Consider the following 27,034-nt stretch of genomic DNA (forward strand, 5'->3'; position numbering starts at 1 on the left):
ATTTAAAAAAAAAAAAAAAAGCAGGTTTCCCAGGTACAAAATGAGACTGAGGTACATAAGTAGAAAATGATAATCCTTTTCATTTTGTCACAAAAGTCCCTACTTACATTTAAAAATTCCATTAAATATCACCTTTCTGATATTCCCATTTTATTTATCTCTCTTTTGGCATTTACCTAGCATTCTCCAGGACATTCCGAGCTTTGTAACTCTCTCAAGGTGACTCTGCAGACGATGCAAAGTAGTTAAGACTAGAACCCCTAATACTGATGTGTTTATAGGTGAGATGGTCTGATGTCTTAGATTTGCTTTAAAATGTTCCTGCAAAAATAGAAAGGGGAATAGATGAAACAAGATGGACAAAATGTTGATTCGTTGATGCAGTGTAATGGGTATGTGGTGATGATAGCACTATTTTATCACTTTTGTATATCTTTTAAAATTTCCATAATATAGCAAAACACAGTCCAGTCCCTCAAGACAGCCAGATTTGGGTTCAAACCCTAGTTTGACCTTTTACTCGCTGAGTGACTTTACCGTGCTATAGCTTCAGTTTCTCCAAATGGAAATAATATATACTCCATTAGGATTCTTGTAAAGTCTAAAGTGAGAGGACATCTGAGGCTTTAGCGTATGGGCTGGTCCTTAATAGTTGCACTAATTTTTATTTTATTTTTTATTTTTGTGATGGAGTCTTGCTCTGTCGCCCAGGCTGGAGTGTAGCGGAAGGATCTCAGCTCACTGCAACCTCCGCCTCCCGGGTTCAAGCGATTCTCCTGCCTCAGCCTCCTCCCGAATAACTGGGATCACAGATATGCGCCATCATGCCCAGCTACTTTCTGTATGTTTAGTAGAGACGAGGTTTCAGCATTTTGGCCAGGCTGGTCTTGAACTCCTGACCTCAGGTGATCCGCCTGCCTCGGCCTCCCAAAGTGCTGGGATTACGGGCGTGACCTACTGCGCCCAGCCAGTTGCACCTTATTAGTTGTACTAATGAGGGTTTCTGCTTGCAAGCAACAGACACTGACTCTAGTTGTGGCTTATTTCTTTCACATGCAGATATTAAGTGGCAGAGGTAAGACTTGAGCTAAGCTCGGATCTCTGATTTCTAGACTTAGAACTTTTTATGTTATCACAGTGGTTCAAAACCTTAACTGGATTTGTGCTTTGCATTTACACTTTCAAACACACAGCAGTGTAGTCTGGGCATTTGTGTGGAACTTCGGATTCTCAAGACTCCAGGGTGGCCAAGGGGCAGAGGTGACTCACTGACATTAACCGGCCTGGCGGCACGTAGGTTGCTGAGGGGATACTGGACGGTACGGGGTTTGCCGGCTGCAGGCCGCCGGAACTCACGCGTGTCCCTGCCTCTCTCATTCCCGGGGTCGGCTCTGGCTGTTGGCCTCCAGCTCCGCTAGGGGCCGGACGCGCCGCCCGGGTCCTAACGCGTCTCCCTCAGGCGCCGGGTTCCTGACTCCCAGCTCCCGGCTCCCGGCTCCGGGCTCCGGCTGATCGGGCCGACCACCCACCCTCCCTCCCCGCAAGATAGGGGGGCGGGGCATCGGGTTCCTGGCTCGTGATTGGCTGAAGCCCAGGCGCTCCCCTTCTCCACCTCCTCCAGCGGGGTGAGAGGTCAGCTGAGAGACTGCTGGGTCGACAATGGCGGGGTTCTGGGTCCGGACAGCATTGCTGGAAGCTGCCGGACGGCGTGGGCGGTGGCCGCCGCAGCAGCTGATGCTGAGCGCGGCGCTGTGGACCCTGAAGGTGAGGAGCGGCGGGGCGCTGGCGGGCCCGGGCTTCACCGGGCTTCCTGCCGCGCCGCCTCTGGGTGGCCGGCGCCGGGGGAGCGCTGGCTGGGTCCGGCTGCCCCAGCGCCCCGGTTCCGCCTCAGCTGCACCCCTTGCTCTCCTCCTCCCTCCCGGAGTTGGCGCGGCAGTGGGCTCAGGAGGCATCCCGCTTGCAGCAGCTGTTCTTCGCGGGGATCCCGCGGGGCAGAGAGGCCTAGGGCGGAGGCAGTCGGGTGCCCTCACGCCCTTCAGGGCGGCTGATGGCTTCGGGCTGGGATGTTCCTGCCTTGCCTGAGGTCTGCTTCCAGGGTCTGGCGGCATTGGCTTTGTCTTAAGCTTTCCAGGGTGTGTTTTTAGGTGTCCTCATAGTTTCCGTGTTCCTTTGCCTCTTTCCAGCAGTTTTGAAGGAAGACTCTGAACTGTTGATCAAGTAGAGTTAGGGTTGTGAGTTTATCTTAACTTTTACAGTATTATACCGTGTCAGGACTGCTAATAGGTTTTGCGTTTCACTTGAAAGCCTGTTTTAATTGTATGACACCCCAGGCTACTGTGTACCAAATGCATCCCATGATCTTATTTTCCTTTTCTGTGTAGTGGCGAGCCTAGTTTTTGCACTGTTCTAAACACACTGCATGACTGTTGTGTATGCCTATGCCATCATGGTGGCGGCTTGACTTATAGGTTGGGGTGCTTGTGTGTGCTTCTGAACGCTTTCTCCCGTCAACATCAAGTCTCTTGTAATTCTGGGGCACAGACCACCTAACCTACTTTAATAATAAGGCTTGTTGAGGCACTGGAACAAATTCTTTAAAATGAAGGTCCCCTGAAAACCACCTGTCAGCTGGTTCAGTGTGCTTGTTACATTTCCTTGTAAAAAATAATTATTAAAACATTGCCACATAACTTGATTTATAGTCGTTGAAGTTTAGACGTTGAAGACACTTTAGAGAAGACCTGCCCCATCCTACTCTTTAAAGAGGAGGAAACTGAACCCCGAGTGGGCAGTAGGAGAGCTGGAGCTTATCATGGACGTGGAAGTGAGCTGGCACCTATGTTTGTTTTGTGTCGAATTCAGCGTGTGCACTTTCACTGTTCTCTGTGTTGCCATAAAGTTTACTGTTCTTTAATCTTTATCTCTGTTCATCTTTGTTGGCCACTTTAGTTGCAGCTGTTAAGACTTACCCATTTACATAGGAGGCAGCTCGGTATGGTGGAAGGTGCGGGCTTTGGAGACAGGCACATGAGGCTTTGTATATTGGACAGGTCTCTTCCTTGGGCCTCAGCTTCTTCCTTGTAGCTATTTTTTCAGCTAATATTTACTGGATATCCCCTGTGTTCCACTTCTGGTGAATAAATATGGTTTCTGCCCTCTTAGGAATTGTACTCTTGTAGGGAGAGACAAATAAGTGTAAAATGCTAGGGAGATGCCCTGGTGCTATAAGAAAATAAAATAGAGGGTCTGATCAAGCCAAGATTTTGAGTTCTGTGCCCTAGATTCTGTTCTGTTGCTTTACTTGAACTAATTTATTCAATCTCATAACAGCCATGTAACTCCCATTTACAGAAACTAAGTGTTCATGTGACTTGCTCAAAGCTATAGTGCCAGTAAGTGGCAAACTCAGGATTTAGAATTCCAGAACCTGTGCTCTTAATCATACTATACCACCTAAGGTAAGGGAATGTTTTCCTTTGGAATTGAAAATTGAGACAAGTTTTAAAGCATGAAGTGACCTTCTCTAACAGAGGAGATTAATGTTATATGTAAGAGAGCAGTGTGTGCAAAGGTCCTGTGGCCAGAGGGAATGACAAGTTAGAAGAACTGAGAAAAGCCTACAGAGGCTCTGATTCAGAGAGTAGATGGTGCTGGAGAAGTTGGCAGGAGTCAGACCATGCTGGGTCCTACAGATCATATTATGAGGTTTGGTGTTTGTCTTAGATCAGTGGGAAGACATTGATGTAGGAGGTAGGAGGGATGACACTGACATTTTAGATTGGAGAGGCCGAGAGGAAGGCTGTTGCTGTTACTGTACTTACTTTTGTACACTTGTTATACACTTACTGTGTAATACATAAGCTTTGATGTTTCTTACCTGGTTTTTTCCTTTTAATGTGTTGGCAGAGACTGCATCTTGTCTATTTCTGTGCTCTTAGTACAATGTTTGACACAATAGGTGCTGAATGTGTAACAATAGAGTAGCATTATGTTTGTGCCAGTAAAGAATTCCTCCTTGGGGTGGGAGGCATCTCTGAAGTTCACTCTCTAGGGGAACCTGAGCTGCTGCTTAGCTTCTCTCCGTGCCTCTCTTCTATGAACTTGAAATGTGCTCTACTGAGTCTGTTTGAAGCTGAACCTTTTGAAGATTTTAACCCCTCCCATCCCTCCCTCCACCTCTGCAAACCTTTTGGTTGGTTGGAAAGCAGCCAGCTAACTCTAGGGTCTAGTCTAGAGAATTCTGACCATTCCTTTGGCCAGTCAACAGAGTTTGTTTATTTTTAGGGTATATGTAGTTCGCCTTTTAGTCTTACTTGTTTTGTGTATCAGTTTTAAATCACATTGTTTAATGCCTAGTTTTTTCTTCTGCTTAAATGTTTTCAGTGGCTCTAGGATATTGGTTTTATGGTAATTGCTAGAGTTTTTATTGAACTCTTAGATGTTTTGTGTGATTTTTCTTTCTTTCTTTTTGTTTTTTGAGATGGAGTCTTGCTCTGTTTCCAGGCTGCAACCTCCACTGCCTGGGTTCAAGCGATTCCCCTTCCTCAGCCTCCCGAGTAGCTGGGACTACAGGCACATACCACTATACCTGGCTAATTTTTTTTTTTGTATTTTAGTAGAGATGGGGTTTCACCATGTTGGTCAGGATTGTCTTGATCTCCTGACTTCATGATCCACCTGCCTCAGCCTCCCCAAGTGCTGGGAATTACAGGCGTGAGCCACTGCACCTGGCCATGTGATTTTTCATACATTAACTTTTATCCTTGAACAACTAGGTCAAAAATTCCAATTTAACAGTAGAGGAAACAAAGCTTAGGGCAGTTAAGTAATTGCTTAAAAGCACAATTGGCTGAAGTAGAATTTGAACCATGGATAATGTGATTCCAAAGGCTTTCCCCTCCCTCCCTTCCTTCCTTCTCTCTTTCTCTCTTTCTCTCTCTCTCCCTTTCTTTCTCTCTTTGTCTCTTTTTTTCTTTTCTTCTTTCGACAGGGTCTGGCTCTGTCGACCAGGCTGGAATGCAGTGGCACGATGTTGCCTTACTGCAGCCTCTGCCTCCTGGACTCCCATCCTCCCATCTCAGCTTCCCAAATAGGTGAGACCACAGGCCCATACCACCACACCTGGCTAATTTTTAAAAATTTCTCTGTAGAGATGGGGTTTTGCTATGTTGCCCAGGCTGGTCTCAAACGCCTGAACTGGAGCAATCCACCCTCCTCAGCTTGCTATTACAATTTGCCTCCTTTGAATCATGGTCTCATTATATGATGCATTCATGAAATTTGAATGTTTAAACTCTGTGTTCCTTGAAATCTGTTATTTTCTTTTGTACTCAGTAAATATGGAAAATAATGTTTAGGCTTACCTGAATGCTTTAAAATTGCCCAGAGGTTAATCTTTCCAGCATGCTGATACATTTCTGACAAATCATCTGGGAAAAAAAAGTTCTGAGATTATTACAGCAACTAGTTTCTGGTGCAAAAAATGTTATAGACATTTATGTATTTATACATATTATTTGGACAGGAAACTGAGCCAGCCAACCATGTGGCTATATGGGGGCCTAGCATTGCAGACCAATGCCATGGCAAAAGCTCTGAGGGGAGATTGCATTTGGCATAAATCAGGGATGAAGGTGGCAGCTGTGGTTTGAGTGAACTGAATGATGGGTGATCTTAGGAGATGAGGGAGGAGCAGGTAGGCAGGACAGAGTCATCAGGGGCTTGTCTTTGGAATTTAATAATGAGAGTGCAAATGGAGGCATTTAAGCACATTGAATTTATGTTTGGAAAAGATGATTGTGACTGCTGTGTGGCAAATGTCTTAGTAGGGGCGGGAGTAGGACTGGGGATGGGGTGGGAAGAGTAGAAACAGAGACAGTCTGGAAGCATTGTAGAAGACTAAGCTAGAGATGATGGTAACTTGCGCTAGGGTGGTAGTACTGGAGTTGGTGAGAACTGGTCAGACTTGGAATCTATTTTGGAGCTAGAGCCCCTATCTTGCTGTGGGGTTTGAAAGCAGATGGAGACATACCCTGTTTTGAGCAACTGTATTGGTGTCATCTTTCCAACAGCACATGCTTACTTTGTGTCTCTGTGAAACATTTTGATAATTCTTGCCATAAACTTTTTCAGTATTACTGTCTGTTATGGTGATCTGTGATCAGTGATCTTCAGTATTCTTACTGTAAGTATTTTGGTGTGCTGTGACCCACGCCCATATAAGATGGAGAAACATAATTGATAAATGTTGTGTGTGTTCTGACTTCTCCAGCCAGTTATTCCCCCATGTCTCGCCCTCTCCTCAGGCCTCTCTATTCTCTGAGACACAATAATATTGAAATTAAGCCAATTAATTACCCTCTAAGCATCCTAGTGAAAGGAAGATTCTAGTTTTTAAATCAAAAACTAGAAATGATTAAGCTTGGTGAGGAAGGCATGTCAAAAGCCAAGATAGGCTGAAAGCTAGGCCTCTGTGCCACATTGTGAATGCAAAGGAAAAGTTCTTGAAGGAAATTAAAAGTATTACTCCAGTGAGCATACAACTGATTTAAAAAAGTGAAACAGCTTTATTGCTGATATGGAGAAAGCTTAAGTAGTCTGGATTGAAGATCAAACCAGCCACATTTCCTTAAGCCATAGCCTAATCCAGAGCAAGGCCCTCTCTTCAATTCTACAAAGGCTGAGAGAGGTGAGGGTGCTGCAGAAGAAAAGTTGGAAGCAAACAGAGGTTAGTTCATGGATTTAAGAAAAGAAGCCATCTCTGGCTGGGCATGGTGGCTCACGCCTGTAATCCCAGCACTTTGGGAGGCTGAGGCGGGCAGATCACAAGGTCAGGAGTTTGAGACCAGCCTCACCAACATGGTGAAACCCTGTCTCTACTAAAAATAAAAAAATTAGCCAGGTGTGGTGGTGCGTGCCTGTAATCTCAGCTACTCAGGAGACTGAGGCGGGAGAATCGCTTTAACCCAGAGGTAGAGGTTGCAATGAGCCGAGATTGCGCCATTGCACTCTAGCCTGGGCAACAGACAAGACTCTGTCTCCAAAAAAAAGAAAAGAAAGAAGCCATCTCCATAACATAAATGTAGAAGCAGCAAGTGCTGATACAGAAGCTGCACCATTGTCCAGAAAATCTTGCAAAGATCGTTCATGAAGTTGGCTACACCAAACAGCAGATTTTCATTGTAGATGAAATAGCCTTCTATTGGAAGAATACGTTATGTCATCTAGTGCTTGGAGAACAGGAGAGGAGAAGTCAGTGCCTGGCTTTAAAGCCTCAAATGACAGCACCTGGGGTGCTCGCTATCACAGCTGGCTGTCGTTTGAGGCTTTGAACCCAGACACTGACTCCAGAGGCTGAGATTGGAGGGTCACTTGGGCCCAGGAGTTTGTGTCCAACCTGGGCAACATGGCAAGACCCCATCCCTAAAAAACAAAAAAGCAAGCAAGCAAGCTTGAAAGGACAGTCCGACTCTTGTTAGGGGCTAATGCAGCTGATGACTTTAAGTGGAAGCCAGTGCTCATTTACCATTTTGAAAATCCTAGGGCCCTTAAGAATCATTCAAAGTTGACAGACGTTGCCTGTGCTCTAGAAATGGAACAACAAAGCCTGGATAACAGCACATCTGTGTACAGCATGGTTTACCGAATATTTAAGCTGACTGTTGAAACCTGATGGTCAGGACAAAAAGATTCCTTTCAAAATACTACTGCTTATAGACAATGTACTTGGTTACCCCAGAGCTCTAATGGAGCTGTACAAAGAGATTAATGTTATTATTTTTTTTTGAGATGGAGTCAAAGTCTCACTCCGTCACCCAGGCTGGAGTGCAGTGGCACGATCTCGGCTTACTACAACCTCCGACTCCAGGGTTCAAGCAATTCTTCTGCCTCAGCCTCCTGAGTAGCTGGGATTACAGGCGCGTGCCAACATGCCAGGCTAAGTTTTGCATTTTTAGTGGAGACGGGGGTTCACCATGTCAATCAGGCTGGTCTCAAACTCCTGACCTCATGATCTGCTCACCTTGGCCTCCTATAGTGCTGGGATTACAGGTGTGAGCCAACACGCCTGGCTAGTGTTATTTTATGCCTGCTAATATAATGTTCTCTAGCCCATGGATCAAGGAGTAATTTCAACTTTCAAGTTTTATTATTTAATAAATAATATTTCATAAGGCTATATAGAGCCATAGATAGTGATTTTTCTGATGGGTCTGGGCAAAGTAAATTGAAAACTTTCTGGAAAGGATTCATCGTTCTAGATAACATTAAGAACATTCACGATTCATGAGAGGTTAAAATATCAATATTAACAGGAGTTTTGAGAAATAGATTACAGCTGTGAGTAGTTTAGGACTTCAGTGGAGAAAGTAACTGTAGAGGGATGGAAATAGCAAGAGAACTAGAGTGGAGCCAGAAGATGTGACAGAATTGCTGCAATCTCATGATCAAACTTGAAGGGATGAAAAGTTGCTTCTTATGGATTAGCAAAGAAAGTCCTTCCTTCTTTCCTTCCTTCCTTCCTTCCTTCCTTCATTCCTTGCATCCTTCCTTCCTCCCTCCCTCCCTCATTTCCTTCTCTCTTTCTCTTTCTTTTTCTCTCTCTCTTTCTTTCTGAAAGTGGTTTCTTTCTCTCTCTCTCTTTCTCTTTCTCTCTTTCTTTCTCTCTTTCAGGTTCTCACTCTGTCACCAAGGCTAGAGTCTACTGGCTCTATCATGGCTTACTGCAGCTTCAACCTCCCAGGCTCACGTAATCCTCCCACCAGCCTCCTGAATAGCTGGGACTAAAGGGTTGTGCTACCATGCCAGCTAATTTTTATTTAAAAAAATTTTTTTATAGATGGGGTTTCACCACATTGCCCAGGCTAGTCTCAAACTCCTGAGCTCAAGTGATCCACCTGCCTTGGCCTCCCAAAGTGCTAGGTTTACAGGCATTGAGCCACCACTTGCAGCCATAAAGTGGTTTCTTGATATGGAATCTACTAATGGTGGAAGATGCTGTGAACATTGATGTAATGACAAAAAAGGATTTATAGTATTACATCAACTTAGTTGATAAAGCAGCGGCAGGCTTTGGGAGGATTGATTCCAATTTTGAAAGATGTTCTATTGTAGATAAAATACTATCAAAACATTATCACATGCTACAGAGAATCTTTCATGAGAGGACATCAATACAGCAAACTTCATTGTTGTCTTATTTTAAGAAATTGCCACAGCCATCCCAACCTTCAGTAACCACCACCCTTATCAGTCAGCAGCCATCAACATCAAGGCAGGACCCTCCACCAGGAGAACGATTATGACTTGCTGAAGGATCAGATGATTGTTAGCATTTTTGAGCAAACATTAATTGTTTTGACAGTAATTGATTGGAACTGAACCTGCAGTATCTGTAAGACATGTCCAAATAGGGGATTGCTTCTTGGCCTTTTGGCTAAAATCAGTGTACAGATAGGGAAAGGAAGGAATCAAGAGTGACTTTTGAAGGGTAGACTTGCAAGGCCGCTATTGTATGATTGTGTTTATATGCAGTCTCCAGAATAGACTGATTCATGAAGACAGAAAGTTGATTAGTGGTTGCCCAGGGCCTACAGGAGAGGGGATGGGAGTGACTGTGCACAGTTAAGGGGTGTCTTTTTGGGGTGATAAAAAATGTCCTATAATCAGTAGCCGTCATGGTTCCATGCCTTGTGAATATACTAAAAACCACTGAGTTGTATACATTTTTAAAAGGGTAAATTTTATGGTATGTGAATTACATCTTAACTAAAAAATAAAAGAATGACTTAAATCAATTGTCCAGGTTCTTGCGTATTAAGTGTCATAGAAATAGGGAGGGTTAAGGCTTGGGAGGGAAAAGCAAGACAGTAGTTACATTGAAACACATCATTGTTTTGACAGCTGGAGCTTAGCTACAGTCTATTCCCACAGGGAGCTCTAAGCAGTATTTCTCAAAGTGTGGTGATTAACCAGCGGCATTACTGGGGGACTTGTTAGAAATGCACATTATCCAGCTCTAGCCCAGACCTGCAGAGTCTGAAAATCTGATGATGGAGCCTAGCAATCTGTTTTTTTTAACAAGCCTTTCAGGTGATTCTGATGCATGGTAAAATTTGAAAACAACTGCCCTAGATCAGCACTGCCCACTAGAAATATAAGGTGAGCTGCAAATGTCATTAAAAATCTTCTGACACTTGGCCAGGCATGGTGGTTCACACCTGTAATCCCAGCAATTTGGGAGGCTGAGGCGGGTGGATCACGAGGTCAAGAGATTGAGGCCAACCTGGCCAACATGGTAAAACCGCGTCTCTACGAAAAATACAAAAATTAGCTGGGTGTGGTGGTGTGTACCTGTAGTCCCAGCTACTTGGGAGGCTGAGGCAGGATAATTGCTTGAAACTGGGGTGTGGTGATTGCAGTGAGCTGAGGTCATGCCACTGCACTCCAGCCTGGTGACAGAGCAAGACTCTGTCTCAAAAAAAAAAAAAAAAAAAAAACTTCTGACACGTTAAAAAAGTAAAGTGAAGAGACTAAGGCTGAAGGATCACTTGAGGCTGGGAGTTCAAGAGCAGCCTGGGGAAAATAGTGAAAACCCTCTCTCTCCCCTGTCTCTACAAAAAAATTAAAAAATTAGTGGGATATGGTGGCACGCATCTGTAGTTCCAGCTGAGGTGGGAGGATTGCTTGAACACAGGAGTTCAAGGCTGTAGAGAACTATGATCCTGTCACTGCACTTCAGACCTCAGTGAGGTCCTGTCTTAAAAAAAAAAAAAAAAAAGGTAAAACGAAGCCAGGTGTGGTGGCAGGGACCTGCCTCAGCTACTCAGGAGGCTGAGGTGGGAGGATCACTTGAGCCTAGGAGTTAGAGGCTTCCCATGGGCTGTAGTTGTGCCTGTGAATGGTCACTGCAGTCTAGCCCGGGCAAATGTAGTGAGACCCCCATCTCTTAAAAAAACAAAAAAAAAGTAAAATAAGATGAAATTAATGTACTTTATTTAACATAGTCAAAGTATTATTTGAATATGTAAATGTAAAAATTCACTAATGAGGTCTTTTACATTTTTGGGGTACTAAATTTTCAAAATCCAGTTCGTAGTTTACTCTTAGAGCACATCTGAATGTGGCTTGTGACTGCCGTATTTGATGAAACAGCTGTAGTGCACAGACTGTGCTACTGATCAAGTCCCACCTTGAGGTGCCAGGACTGGCCTTTTGAATGCAGTGTTAGTCAGCCCTTGGCCAGGCTGGGTGGAGGTAGCTCTCAGTCTTGATGAACTATATAGAGTTCTCCATCAACTCCAACTGTACTGAGATGGGGAACGTGGTTGGGATGAGGGAGCAGGTGTGAGCCGTTAGTTGTCAACACAGCAACTAGAGAGGATCTGAGTGGCCACTGACAACACCTGCTACAGGGGGATGGGGAAGAATGGCCTGGTTGGGGAGTCAAGGGTAGGACAAGGAAGCTATAGAGTTGACATATATAGTTTCCTGGTGCTTGAGCTTAGAGGCAGAGCCCAGAGAATCTTGAGTCTCGAACAACTCTCTCAATTATTAGGTGTTTAGCTTGGCTTTTGGCAGACACTGAAGATTGGGATGGTCTCTGACTTCCTGAAGACTAGTCTATTTGAAAGAAAAGCTGTGCTTCCAGGAAAAAGCCAGACTGACTTAAGTGTCCTCAGAGAAGGGCATGTGCTCAGAACCCCTTGGGCTCTGTTACAGTGCACAATGATACTCAATGGATGCGTCCAAGCTCTGTGTTGTAATATAGGGATAAGACCTTCAACTGAAATTTTAGAGATGAAAATGCAAGACAAAGTAAACTAATGTTTACTTTGACTTTGGTGAGATCATTTTATAGTTCCATTAACCTAGTTTTGAGGAAAGTTTCTTCTTTGAAGCAGAAGCATTCTGATAACGAATTTATCTGATAAGCCGTACCATATCCACCCTCTTTTTGTCTAGGCTATTGTGTGCTCATAATATATGCAAGACGGTGCTAGCCATGTTCGACATTCTTATTTAATCCTCATAGCAACATTGTGACCTGGATAAGTACTATTATCCCTAGTGTACAAATGAAGAAACTTTCTATATATATAGAAAATGTCAGAGTCAGGATTTAAATCCAGGTCAGAATCTAAGTCTAGACCAGATCTCTTATTGACTATAGTATTCTCTGATGGTAACTCCCAAGTGGTTCTGGTATAATTTTGAGAAAGAAGGTGACAGCTCCATATTTGGATTTAGTTTTCAGGTAATACCTTACATATTTTGACGCTTCACTGTTTATAAAAACTCATTTGATCCTTTTAACAACTCCTTAGCAAACACCTCCTTCAGGGAGGTGTCATCACCTACATTTTGTAGATGGAGATGGGGGCTCAGAAAAACGATTAACTCAATAACTCATAGCTGAGAGTTGACCCAAGTCTTGTAACTCTGAGGGTCAATGGCACTTTCCATGTGCCAGGCCATTTGCAGATATTTCTTGTTGATGTGTGGAAAATATGGCAATATGTTATTGGGAAGTCATTTTGCACAACCCGACCTTTCTCCTTTTGGCTGTGATTGGCTAAATAGTCTTTATACATAGGGTTGATTAATGTTCTTTTTCAGAACCTTTGTTGCTAGGAAATACCTTACAAAGAAGTTTGGGCTGGGCGTATAGCCAGTTTGTTAGATGCTTAACAAAAACAACAAAAGTTAAGATTCTGTGTAGAGGTCCAAATTAGCAGACTTCTACGAACATTTTCCTGCATTTAGAAAAGAAATGTCATGCGTGGCTTTACAAAAATTGCTTGATTGTTGACCTGATTCTTCATTATTGACTTTTCGTGAATATCTGCCAGGAGTAAACAGGAATAGAGGCTTTATGGGGCTGACTCCAAACCAGTTCAGATTTGTGAGAATGGTTCACACTTGTATTTTTCCTTGGTAGTTGTTCTGTTGTAGTTGCGTTTGCTCATACAATGTCTACTTCAAGTTACTGGCTAACCAGTAACTAGCATCTATGGTTTTTACTACTTTGGGCTGCATTATTACAAGTTCACATATGTACAAGCTCTGTGGAACAACATTGTATCTTTGAGTAGTAGCTATTAGTGTTTATGTGGGAATTGCCACTTTTTTTTTTTAATCTCAAAATAAAAAACTTCAGAAAGCTCTTGACCAATCTGTTGTTAGATCTTGTAACCATTAGTCTCAGCCTGTGACCTTTGAAAAATTAAAGTCCTTGGGACTCAACTTTATCCAAAAATTGGGGATAATATTTTTAACTCACAGTTATGCTTGAAGGAATATATGAGGGAGAGTCTTGATCTTTAATAGGGACACAGTAATAATTTCCCATTCACAGTTGCTTGTTGTTCTTGGTCTTTTACTTGGTAAAGGTTTTATTTTATAAACTATATCTTGAGGGAGGTGGTGCCAAGATGGCCAAGAGGAGGCAACACCGGAATGCAGCTCCCAGCAAATGAGACGCAGAGGGCTAGACGACTTCACGATTCCAAGTCAGGTGCCGGGTTCATTTTGGGGGGACTGGAAGGACTCTGAAAATAGCCCAGGGAAGGAGCCAAAGCAGGGCGAGAGCTGCCCAGGGAGGGCGAACCAAGACATGGCTGGGCGTGTCCCCACCTGGAACATGCAGCCAGCTCCGAGGGTGGGGGGACTTCACCCCCTCAGTGCTCCAATTCAGATCCTGTGCTTACCTCATCCCTCTTGCAACCCATGGTCCATGAGAGCCCTGCCGGACTGAGAGGCACTGTGGGTTGTGATGCAAATCTGAGCGATGCCTCCTGCCCGGTGCCACAAGTTGTTGGCCAGACCTGGGCAGAAGTTTGGACTAATGCCAGCGGGATGGAACAACCCATCCTGCAGAAAGAGGCAGAGTTGAAAGCAGGGAAACCGGCCATAAAGGCTGACAGGCCCCACCCACAACAAAACTCAAACTGAAGCCCACACGCCAGAGAGCTTGGCAGCAAATACACCAATTTCAGCTCAGGGAAGGAGAGGTGCCATTGGGAAGGTAAGGCTAATATCACCTGCAAACAAACCCCAGAGAAAGACCACCCACCCATCCACCTGAGTGAATCCAAGGCAGCCCAGCAGTGTCTCTACAGGCCAAAAAGATACAGCCCCAACTGCAACAGAAAAGATGTCCACTTAGAGATTTTTCCCAAAATCACCAACTTCAAAGATCAAAGGGAGATAAATCCACAAAGATGGGAAAAAACAGTGCAAAAAGGATGAAACCTTCAAAGACAAGAACACATCTTCCCCTCCCAGGGATCACAACTCCTCACCATCAAGGGAACAAAACAAGACAGAAAATGAGTGATGAATTGACAGAAGCAGGCTTCAAAAAGTAGATAATAACAAACTTCTCTGAGTGAAAAGACCATGTTCAAACCCAATGCAAAGAAACTAAGAACCTTGAAAAAAGGTTAGACCAAATGCTAACTAGAATAACCAGGAGAATAAATGACTTGATGTAGCTGAAAAACACAGCACGAGAACTTCACGAGGCATGTCCAAGTTTCAACAGCCAAATCGATCAAGCAGAAGAAAGGATATTAGAGACAGAAGATAAAATCAATGAAATAAAATGAGAAGGCAAGAGTAGAGAAAAAAGATGAAAAGAAATGAACAAAGCCTCCAAGAACTATGGAATTATGTGAAAAGACGTAATCTACGCTTGATTGGCGTACCTGAATGTGTCAGGGAGAATAAATCCAAGTTGGAAAATGCTCTTCAGGATATTATCCAAGAGAACTTCCCCAACCTAACAAGGCAGGCCAACATTCAAATCCAGGAAATACAGAGAACACCACAAAGATATTCCTCAAGAAGAGCAACCCCAAGGCATATAATCGTCAGATTCGCCAGAGTTGAAATGAAGGAAAAATCCTAAGGGCAGCCTGAGAGAAAGATTGAGTCACCCACAAAGGAAAGACCATCAGACTCACAGTGGATCTCTTGGCAGAAACCTACAAGCTAGAAGGAAGTGGGGGCCAATATTCAACATCCTTAAAGAAAAGAACCTTCAATCCAGAGTTTCATATCCGGCCAAACTAAGCTTCATAACTGAAGGAGAAATAAAATCCTTTGTGGACAAGCAATTGCTGAGAGATTTCATCACTACAAGACCTGCCTTACAAGAACTCCTGAAGGAAGTACTAAACATAGAGAGGAACAATGAAGAAACCATGTCAACTAATGGGCAAAACAACCAGCCAGTAGCAAAATGGCAGGATCAAATTAAAACATAACAATATTAACATTGAATATAAATGGCTTAAATGCCCCAATCAAAAGACAGACTGGCAAACTGGATAAAAAGTCAAGACCCAATGGTGTGCTGTATTAAGGAGACCCATCTCACGTTCAAAGACTCACATAGACTCAAAGGGATGGAAGAAGATCTACCAAGCCAATGGATAGCAAAAAAAAGCAGGGGTAGCAATCCTAGTCTCTGATAAAATGGACTTTAAACCAACAAAGATCAAAAGAGACAAAAAAGGGCATTACATAATGGTAAAAGGATCAATGCATCAAGAAGAGCTAACTATCCTAAATATATATGCACCCAATGCAGGAGCACCCAGACACATAAAGCAAGTTCTTAACAACCTACAAAGAGACTTAGACTCCCACACGATAATAGTGGAAGACTTTAACACTCCACTGACAATATTGGACAGATCAACGAAACAGAAAGTCAACAAGGAAATCCAGGACTTGAACGCAGATCTGGACCAAGCAGACCTAATAGACATTTACGGAACACTCAACCCTGAAACCACAGAATACACATTCTTCTTAGCACCACGTCACACTTACTCTAAAATTGACCACGTAATTGGAAGTAAATCACTACTCAGCAAATGCAGAAGAATGGAAATCATAGCAAACAGTCTGTCGGACCACAGCCCAATCAAATTAGAACTCAGGATTAAGAAAAGCACTCAAAACTGCACAATCACATGGAAACTGAACAACTTGCTCCTGAATGATGAATGAATAAACAATGAATTGAAGGCAAAAATAAAAATGTTCTTTGAAACCAGCGAGAACGAAGACACAATGTACTGGAATATCTGGGACACATTTAAAGCAGTGTCTGGAGGGAAATTTATAGTAATAAATGCCCACATGAGAAACAAGGAAAGATCTAAAATCGACACCCTATCATCAAAATTGAAAGAGCTAGAGGAGCAAGATAAAAAAAAAACCTCAAAAGCAAGCAGAAGACAGGAAAGAACTTAAGATCAGAGCAGAACTGAAGGAGATAGAGACACAAAAACCCTTCAAAAAAATCAATAAATCCAGGAGCTGGTTTTTTGAAAAGATCAACAAAATAGACTGCTAGCTAGACTAATAAAAAAGAAAAGAGAGAAGAATTGAATAGATGCAATAAAAAAACGATACAGGGGAGATCACTGCTGATTCCTCGGAAATAAAAACTACCATCAGAGATTACTACAAACAGCTCTATGTGCATAAACCAGTAAATCTGGAAGAAATGGATAAATTCCTGGACACTTGCACACTCCTAAGACTAAGCCAGTAAGAAGTTGAAACCCTGAATTGACTAATAACAAGGTCTGAAGTTGAGGCAGCAATTAATAGCCTACCAACCAAAAAAAGTCCAGGTCCAGAGGGGTTCACAGCCGAATTCTATCAGACATACAAAGAGAAGCTAGTACCATTCCTGTTGAAACTATTCCAGATAATACAAAAAGAGGGAATCCTCCCTCTTTCTGTGAGACCAATATCATCCTGATATCAAAACCTGGCAGAGACACAACTAAAAAAGAAAACTACAGGCCAATATCCATGGTGAACATTGGTGCAAAAATCTTCAATAAAATACTGGCAAACCAAATCCAGCAGCACATCAAAAAGCTTATCCACCACGATCAAGTAGGCTTCACCCAGGGATGCAAAGCTTGTTCAACATACGCAAATCTATAAATGTAATCCACCACATAAACAGAGCCAAATACAAAAACCACATGGTTATCTCAATAGATGCAGAGAAGGCCTTCAACAAAATTCAACAGCACTTTATGCTAAAAACTCTCAATAAACTAGGTATTGATGGAATGTATCTCAAAATAATAAAAGCTATTTGTGACAAACCCACAGCCAATATCATACTAAGTGGGCAAAACCTAGAAACATTCCCTTTAAAAAGTGGCACTAGACAAGGATGCCCTCTCTCACCACTCCTATTCAACATAGTATTGGAAGCTCTAGCCAGAGTAATCAGTCAAGAAAAAGAAATAAAGGGCATTCAGCTAGGAAAAGAAAAAGTCAGATTGTCCCTATTTGCAGACGACATGATCGTATATTTAGAAGACCACATCATCTCAGCCCAAAACTTCCTTAAGCTGATGAGCAACTTCGGCAAAGCCTCAGGATACAAAATCAATATGCAGAAACCACAAGCATTCCTATACACCAACAACAGACAAACAGAGAGCCAAATCATGAGTGGACTCCCATTTACAATTGCTACAAAGGGAATAAAATGCCTAGGAATACAACTTATAAGGGATGTAAAAGATCTCTTTAAGGAAAACTACAAACCACTGCTCAAGGAAATAAGAGAAGACACAAACAGATGGAAAAACATTCCATGCTCATGGCTAGTTATAATCAATATTGTGAAAATGGCCATACTGCCCAAAGTAATTTATAGATTCAATGCTATCCCCATCAAGTTACCATTGACTTTCTTCACAGAACTGGAGAAAACCACTTTAAACTTCATATGGAATCAAAAGAGAGCTCGCATAGCCAAGACAATCCTAAGCAAAAAGAACAAAGCTGGAGTCATCACGATACCTGACTTCAAACTATACTACAAGGCTACAGTAATCAAAACAGCATGGTACTGGTACCAAAACAGAGATATACAACAGAACAGAGGCCTCAGAGGCAATGCCACACATCTACAACCATATCATCTTTGACAAACTGTACAAAAACAAGCAATGGGGAAAGGATTCCCTGTTTAATAAATGGTGTTTGAAAAACTGGCTAGCCATATGCAGGAAGCTGAAACTGGACCCCTTCCTTACACCTTATACAAAAATCAACTCCAGATGGATTACAGATTTAAACATAAGAACTAATACCATGAAAGCCCTAGAAGAAAACCTAGGCAACACCATCCAGGACATAGGCACAGGCAAGGATTTTATGACTACGAAACCAAAAGCAATGACAAAAAGCCAAAATAGACAAATGGGATCTAATTAAACTTAAGAGCTTTTGCACAGCAAAAGAAACAATCAGTAGAGTGAACTGACAACCAACAGAATGGGAAAAAATTTTTGCAAACTACCAATCTGACAAAGGGCTAATATCCAGAATCTACAAAGAACTAAAGCAGATTTACAAGAAAAAAAACAAACAAACCCATTCAAAAGTGGGTGAATGATATGAATAGACACTTTTCAAAAGAAGACATCTTTGCGGCCAACAAACATATGAAAAAATGCTCATCATCATTGGTCATTAGAGAAATGCAAATCAAAACCACATTAAGATACGATCTCATGCCAGCTAGAATGGTGATCATTAAAAAGTCTGGAGACACCAAGAGAGGAGTATCAATACACCAACTGTAATTGTTCAACTGAATTGTTTATTTCTGCATTCTCTACTGTCAGTTTTTACTTTCTGTATTTTAGGGCTCTTTGCTAGGTGCATTTAGATCTACTCTTGTTTATCTTCCTGATTTGGCTCCATAGGGACATTTGGAAAAGTCTGGAGACATTTTTGGTTGTTGCAACTGGGGGAATCCTCTTGGCACCTAGTGGCTAGAAGCCAGAGATACTGCTCAACGTACTGCAATGCCGGGACAGGCCCCAAAGCAAAGAATTGTTCAGTTGACAATATAGGGACTGAGGCTGAGAAACCAAACTTCTTTTAATACTTAATACCTAAAGCTCTAGCAATTTTTAAAGAATAAGTGCTTCTCAGTGTTTGGTCTGCCTTCAGTTCATTTTCAGATGCCTGAAATGTTAATTTTTGTCAGTTTTTTCTAGTTTTATATTTGCTTTTGAGGATGAGGATTTGCAGATCGCTTCATAATACCACAAAGATGGAAGTCTGTCTATCCTTTAATATTTAACCTTTTGGTGTGTCTTTATATTTAAAGTAAGTTTCTTGTAGATAGCATTCAGTTGGATCTTCTTTAAAAAATGCTATCTGACAATGTCTGCCTTTTAATTGGGAATATTTAGACCATTTACACTTAATGTAATTATTGATAGAGTTGAGATTAAATCTGTCTTGTCTTGTGGAAAAAAAAAAAGTCTGGAGACAATAGATGCTGGAGAGGATGTGGAGAAATAGGAACACTTTTACACTGTTGGTGGGAGAGTAAATTAGTTCAACCATTGTGGAAGACAGTGTGGCAATTCCTCAAGGATCTAGAAATAGAATTTCCATTTTGACCCAGCAATCCCATTACTGGGTATATACCCAAAGGATTATAAATTGCTCTATTATAAAGACACATGCCAATGTATGTTCGTTGAGGCAATGTTTACAACAGCAAAGACCTGGAACCAACCCAAATGGCCATCAATGATAGACTGGACAAAGAAAATGTGGCACATATACACCATGGAATACTATGCAGCCATAAAAAACGATGAGTTCGTGTCCTTTGTAGAGACATGGATGACTCTAAAAACCATCATTCTCAGCAAACTGACACAAGAACAGAAAACCAAACACTGCATGTTTTCACTCATAGGCAGGTGATGAACAATGAGAACACTTGGGCACAGGGAAGAGGACAACACTCACTGGGCTAGGTGGGGGGTTGGAGGGGAGGGGAGGGGAGGGATAGCATGGGGTAGGGGGATGGGGACAGCAGACCACCATGGCATGTATATACCTATGCAACAATCCTGCAGGATGCAGGATGTGCACATATACGCCAGAGCGCAAAATACAATTAAAAAAAATAAAACAGACCAGGCGCGGTGGCTCATGCTTGTAATCCCAGCACTTTGGGAGTCTGAGTCAGGCGGATCACGAGGTCAAGAGATTGAGACCATCCTGGCCAACATGGTGAAACCCTGTCTCTACTAAAAATACAAAAATTAGCTGGGCATGGTAGCATGCACCTGTAGTCCCAGCTTCTCGGGAGGCTGAGGCAGGAGAATTGCTTGAATCCGGGAGGCGAAGGTTGCAGTGAGCTGAGATTGGGCCACTGCACTCCAGCCTGGCACCTGGCAACAGAGTGAGACTCTGTCTCAAAAAATAAAAAAATAAAACTGTATCTTTTTGTATCTTTAACCTCCACTTTTGTATAGAGATTACATTTTACAATATGAGGCTTGACTCTTTAAAAAATAGTTGTATAAATTTTTGAGTTCATTTAAAAATGTTGCTATGAAAACATTTTTCTTGAGTTGCTATCCTCTTAGAAAGTTCTAAGAGGTTATACTGGTTGGTTGCCTTTTGCTGATTTATTTTCCTCCATTTATTCCATCTAGCTTTATCAGTGTCAATTGGGAAATTCTCTCTTTTTCTGTCTCTCTTTCTTTTTTTTCTCTTTTTTCTTTTCTTTCTTTTCAGTGGGGTCTTCCTCTGTTGCCCAGGCTGGAGTACAGTGATATGATTTGGCTAACTGCAGCCTCAAAATCCTAGGCTCAAGTGATACTCCCACTTCTGCCACCCGAGTAGCAGGGATTCCAGGTGTCTACCACCGTGCCTTGCTTAATCACTTTTCTTAATATTTTTAAGCATTAAAATATGCTTTCTTCACAAACAGTTTAATGAATGAGAAATGTCCTTAATTACTAGTATTGCTTTCTCATATTTATCAGCCAAACCACTTTTGTACCAGAAAATGTAAAATAAGAAGTCATGCTCAAGACATCAGCAAATATAAAAATAATACTTTATTATTTTCTGGCCACTGTTAAATTTGAAGCTCCTTGAGACCAAGACTCTTGTTTTGTGTTTTTAAAAGTTCTGTGTGGTCTGTGACATTTCTGACCCTGCTTTATCCTTTTGCATGATCAGAAAGTCATTCTTCAGATTTGCTTGGCCTGTTGACAATTCTTGTTTTGCTCTTCTGGAGATTGTTTGATGCCTTTGGTTTCTCTTATATGCCAAGGGGCTGTGTCTGTAGATACAATTTCCCTTCCATAATTGTAATTATGGTATATTGCCTAGAACTACATTTATTGATAAAACACTTTTGCTAGAAGCTAACTGGAAGAAATACCCTGAAAAAGTGTTCTAAAGCCCATCAAGTAATTGTAATTTATTTTGCTTTCCTTTTTTTGTAGCATGTTCCGCACTATTCAAGAAAGCACTTAATGGTGTCCCGTAATCTTGGTTCAGTGGGATATGATCCTAATGAAAAAGTAAGTATTTATAAGATTTTCTCAACAACTAAGTTATCATGACCTTACTTTCTTGTCTCCACACTGTGTTCAGTGGACAGATGAGATTTTGTTAAGGCTGTGTGGTCACTGATGACTCTAGCATTATACGTTTCTATAGGTCCTCAATCTTTCAGTATTCTGTTTTTCATTGTGGGCTACAGTCTGAATCTTTTAAATTTGTTTTTGTATCTTAACCAAAATTTAATGCATTTACAATGTGTTTCCTTTGTTTTCGGTAGAATAACTAAGAAAGCATTTGTTCTTAAAGACTGGGCAGTTGACACATTTTGATTCAACTATTGAGTTTTTCTTTCACTTACTTAATTTTTTTTTTTTTTTTTGAGATGGAATCTCACTCTGTCACCCAGTCTGGAGTGCAGTGTCATGATTATGGCTCACTGCAACCTCTGCCTCTGAGATTCAAACAATTCTCCCACCTCAGCCTCCTGAGTAGCTGGGATTACAGGGACATGCCACTGCACCTGGCTAATTTTTGTATTTTTAGTAAAGACAGAGTTTCACCATGTTGGGCAGGATGGTCTCAAATTCCTGACCTCAGGTGATCCACCTGCCTCAGCCTCCCAAAGTGCTGGGATTACAGATGTGAGCCACTGTGCCTGGCCTATATGATTCATTTAGCTTGAAGGTAATTTTGTGTATTATAAATTTCGGGAAAAGGGGTTTCTAAGTAAAAAGCTATTACAATAATGTTTGAGCCTTGTAGGGACTAGAAGTGATTGGAAATAAAACATGGTTTCCTGCCATGAAGGCATCAAAGAGGGCAGGAGCAGAGTTGTGGTTAAGATGGGATTGTTCAAGGTGAATGCCATCAAAATACAACTGATAGGAATGATTGTTTGAGAATGACATGTCTGAGGTATCTTCTGAATCATCTGCTGAAGTGCATAATACTACTTTCCAGATTCTGTTGAATCTGGAGGCTTGGAGGAAGAAAGAGTCTACATATCTTCAGTCCGTTAGAAATACAATGTGAAACACAATTGCAGGATGATATGGTTTGGCTGTGCGTCCCCACCCAAATCTCATCTTGACCTTTAATCCCCATGTGTTGAGGGAGGGAGGTAATCAGATCATGGGGGCGGTTCCCCCATGTTGTTCTTATGATAGTGAGTTGGTTCTCACAAGATCTTATGATCTTATAAGTGTTTGGAAGTTCCTCCTTTGCACTACTCCCCTGCCACCTTGTGAAGAAGGTGCCTGCTTTCATTTTGCCATGATTGTAAGTTTCCTAAAGGCTCTCCAGCCATGCAGAACTGGAGTCAATTAAACCTTTGTTTATTAATTACCTAGTCTCGGGTAGTATCTTCATAGCAATGTGAAAACAGACTAATATACAAGGCAAATGTAATTTTCAGTTTTCTTTTTCTCTCTCTTTTTTTTTTTTTTTTTGAGATAGAGTTTCACTTTTGTTGCCCAGGCTGGAATGCAATGGTGCCATCTTAGCTCACTGCAACCTCTGCCTCCTGGGTTCAAGTGATTCTCCTACTTCAGCCTCCCGAGTAGCTGGGATTATAGGCATGTGCCACCACACCTGGCTAATTTTTACATTTTTAGTAGAGATGGGGGGTTTCACCATGTTGGCCAGGCTGGTCTGAAACTCGTGACCACAAATGATCTGCCCGCCTAGGCCACCCCAAGTGCTAAGATTACAGGCATGAGCCACTGCGCCCAGCCAATTTTCAATTTTGTAATAGCCACATTAAAAAAAAGTAAAGAAATAGGTGAAATTAATTTTAATAATATCTTAATATCTAAAATGTTATTGTGATAAATATTGTCCTCATAGTCGTTACCTAATAGATGAGGTAATGCACAGAAATGATTCCTTACAGAGCTTGCTGTATATAAAACATGCGTCCTAAATATCAGCTGCTTAATATTATCCGTAACTGAATTTTGCACATTTGGAAACTGAGACTCAAAGCCTATGCGTAGTGAGTAGCTGGGTGTAAACAAATGCCTGTCCAATCCAGAGCTGGTTGACTTATCTGTTGTGCTGTACCCTTTCTCAGAAGAGTTGAGCAAGTGACCCAGTGTCCAGGGTTCTGCCGTCATTCCAACAAGTATCCAGTGCAGGGCCAACTCAGTTCTCATGGTCTCTAAATGGAGTGTGGTGCTAGCCCAGGAGAGAGCATGTCAGCCTAGGGAAGGTACAAGGAAGAATGAGGGGTAGAGAGAGAATGGATTCAGAGAAAAATAACTAGGCTAGGCGTGGTGGCTCACACCTGTAATCCCAGCACTTTAGGAGGCTGAGGTGGGCAGATCACAAGGTCGAGTTTGAGATCAGCCTGGCCAAGATGGTGAAACCCCATCTCTACCAAAAATACAAAAATTAGCCAGGCGTGGTGGCGGGCAGCTGTAGTGCTAGCTACTCAGGAGGCTGAGGCAAGATTGTTGCTTGAACCTGGGAGGCGGAGGTCGCAGTGAGCTGAGATTGTAGCACTGCACTCCAGTGTGGGCAAGAGAGCGAGACTCCTAAAAAAAAAATTCTGAAGTGCATGCATCTGTAATTTATTTAAAAGAAAATTTTATGTATGGAAGATTAATTGATATGATTAGCTTTACAGAGTTTTATGCACTAATTGGTAATACATTAATAGCCCTGAACAGAGAAGATGTGCCAGGTGCAGGTATTTGTTCTGATATAGATTTTCACCAGTTACACATATAGGGGCACACTCCTAAATTCATAATAGTCTGGCATGTGGCTCAAAGGGTGAAGAACAGCAACCATAGCTAATGCTGAATGACTATGTATTACATGCTAGACATTATTTGAAACACTTAAAGGGTGGTAATTCATAGCATTCTCACAACCTCTTGTGGCAGGTGCTGTTTTTACTCTTATTTTACGTAGCAGGTAATGAGAGGCAAGAAGGATGACTTGTTCATAGCAGGACACACAGGAGGAGAACATAGAGTGTTGGGAGTTCAGCCTGGGTGGCTTGGCTGCAGACTTGACTGGCAATGACCATTCTGTTGCTTGAATAGAAAGTAGAATGGGGATTCTTACTTAATTCTTCCAATGTTATCATGATTTGTTGTCTTTGCTATAACAATTGCTTAATATATAATTTCTAGCAGTGCTGTTTGTGGTGATTATCAGATGTGGTCTGTTTCACAGTTAATATTAACATCACATATTAAAACCCATTCAAGAAAGTGTAAATATTGTTTTCTGAAGGTATACTTACTGCTTAAGAGGGATTTACTATGACCATTTAGATACAGAAAAGTAGATGATTGTGCATTTTCAGACCTGAGGTCTGAACAAGGCTCTTGAGTGGCTTGGAGTTTTATCAAATTAGAAGTTTACTTATTTTATTTATTTATTTTTTTGAGACAGAGTCTCACTCTGTCATCCAGGCTGGAGTGCAGTGGGGCTATCTTGGCTCACTGCAATCTCCGCCTCCTGAGTTCAAACGATTCTCCTGCCTCAGCCACCCAAGTAGCTGGGACTATATGCGCCTGCCACCATGCCTGACTAATTTTTGTGTTTTTAGTAGAGACAGGGTTTTATCATATTGGCCAGGCTGGTCTTGAACTTCTGACCTTGTGATCCACCCACTTTGGCCTCCCAAAATGCTGGGATTACAGGCATGAGCCACTGTGCCCGGCCAGAAGTTTACCTAATTTTAAGGCAGGGGCTTGCCTTAGGTTGGTGGAGTTAAGACATATGTGATGTAAAGGTTTAACCAAGATCTAGAAAGCCTTTTTGAATTCTGAGATTCTGGACTTTTTCCTGTATCTTAAAATATTGCTTTAGGCTGGGCGTGGTGGCTCAGATTTGTAATCCTAGCACTTTGAGAGGCCAAGGCGGGTAGATCACCTGAAGTCAGGAGTTCAAGACCAGCCTGGCCAACATGGAGAAACCCTGTCTCTACTAAAAATACAAGAAAATTAGCCAGGCGTGGTGACATGCACCTGTAATCCCAGCTACTCTAGAGGCTGAGGCAGGAGGATGGCTTGAACCTGGGAGGTAGAGGTTAAAGTGAGCTGAGATCGCACCACTGCACTCCAGCCTGGGTGACAGAGCGAGACTCTATCTCAAACAAACAAATAAACAAAAACTGCTCTAAGTTATGTAAGAGTACTTTTTAAAAGACTATATATAACTCTAACTCTTCTTTTAGAAATATAACTGGTTTTTTTTTGTAGTTCCATTAAACTTAAAAACAATTCACAAATCCAGAAATAACTCTGTGCTAATATATATTACATCCAGTTTACTTAGAATGGTGTGTTTTTAAAAATGATTAGCCGGTATAATTTTAGAGTAGGAAGAAAATCTTACTAAATAGCTTTCCATTTGAGTGCTGCCAGTTTATGTGGAAATCAAGGCCTACAGAGATTGATTTGCTGGAAGTTAAATAGGTCATTATTGGCAAAGTTAGACTTGGATTTAGGTCTCTAGATAAAAACAGGATACACAACTTCTCTACTATTTGGTCTCAGCTGCTTCAAAATTTGGTGGTTATTCAAACTTAACATTGTATTCAAATGGTGTAATCTGCTTAGTCTGGGCATTTTTGGATATGAGCACAATTGGTACCTATTCTGAGTTACTGAAAATATGCCCTGACCCGACAGAGATGGCAGATAAGTTATCCTTACTTAGTGTCAGACTTTCCTTTGAAAACAACTTATGACACTTAGAATTTCCCAGAATTTAGAAAATAAATTGAAAAGTAATTTTGATCAAAGTTTTTTTTTTTTTTTTGGAGATGGAGTCTCACTCTGTTGCCAGGCTAGAATGCAGTGGCGCCATCTCGGCTCACTGCAACCCCTGCCTCCTGGGTTCAAGCAATTCTCCTGCCTCAGCCTCCCAAGTAGCTGGGATTACAGGCGTGCACCACCATACCCAGCTAATTTTTGTATTTTTAGTAGAGACAACGTTTTGCCATGTTGACTAGGCTGGTCTTAAACTCCTGACCTCGTGATCTACCCACCTTGGCTTCGCAAAGTGCTGGGATTGCAAGTGTGAGCCACTGCGCCTGGCCTTGACCAAAGTTTTTTAGTGTCCAAAATATTTGAAGATTTTCTTTTGGCTAGAGAATTTATAAATACCTCCAGTGTGAATACATTAACCTAGTCTACTGATGCTTTAATAAAGTAATTATAGACCCTGATCATATCAGATGAATTTAGTAGTTCCCTGGTTGTAAATGAACATACTATTTATAGTATTTAATATCACTCTAAGAAGTAATGTTTATTAGGATTATTTTCAAGGTTTATGTTGGAAAAACCTGGTGTCTTTTGCTCCCAAAGTAAGAGTAACAATTTCTAATATGTTTTTTCTCACTTCAGACTTTTGATAAAATTCTTGTTGCCAATAGAGGAGAAATTGCATGTCGGGTGAGTAGAATTTTCATTTTATTTTTCATTTTACTCTATGAAATTATTTATTATTGAATCCCTTTAAATTTGAGTCACTATTAATAGACATTAATGTATTTTAAAATAGGTTATTAAAACTTGCAAGAAGATGGGCATTAAGACAGTTGCCATCCACAGCGATGTTGATGCTACTTCTGTGAGTATTTTTTGCTTTGTTTAAATCGGGACTTAATTTGGGGTCAAGTAGAAAAAAA

At 41.7% G+C, this 27,034-nt stretch overlaps 1 protein-coding gene across 6 annotated transcripts in view; it reads left to right on the forward strand.

Annotated features, from left to right (window-relative positions):
* Positions 1–1,557: 1,557 nt before the first annotated feature.
* Positions 1,558–27,034, forward strand: part of PCCA (propionyl-CoA carboxylase subunit alpha) — a 424,770-nt gene continuing 399,293 nt past the window's right edge. For 5 of the 6 annotated variants that reach the window (XM_032246368.1, XM_032246373.1, XM_032246371.1 and 2 more), the window contains exons 1-4: positions 1,558–1,764; positions 21,321–21,398; positions 26,751–26,798; positions 26,908–26,976. In XM_032246368.1, coding sequence (XP_032102259.1) covers positions 1,660–1,764; positions 21,321–21,398; positions 26,751–26,798; positions 26,908–26,976 — 300 coding nt within the window. In that variant the 5' untranslated portion in view covers positions 1,558–1,659. Of the gene's footprint in view, positions 1,765–21,320; positions 21,399–26,750; positions 26,799–26,907; positions 26,977–27,034 lie in introns of those variants that run through there. The other variant, XM_032246374.1, reaches the window with a different exon arrangement.

This window comes from Sapajus apella, unplaced genomic scaffold (genome assembly GCF_009761245.1).
Source record: "Sapajus apella isolate SASKATOON/1434 unplaced genomic scaffold, GSC_monkey_1.0 scaffold60, whole genome shotgun sequence".
NCBI classification, from domain to species: domain Eukaryota; kingdom Metazoa; phylum Chordata; class Mammalia; order Primates; family Cebidae; genus Sapajus; species Sapajus apella.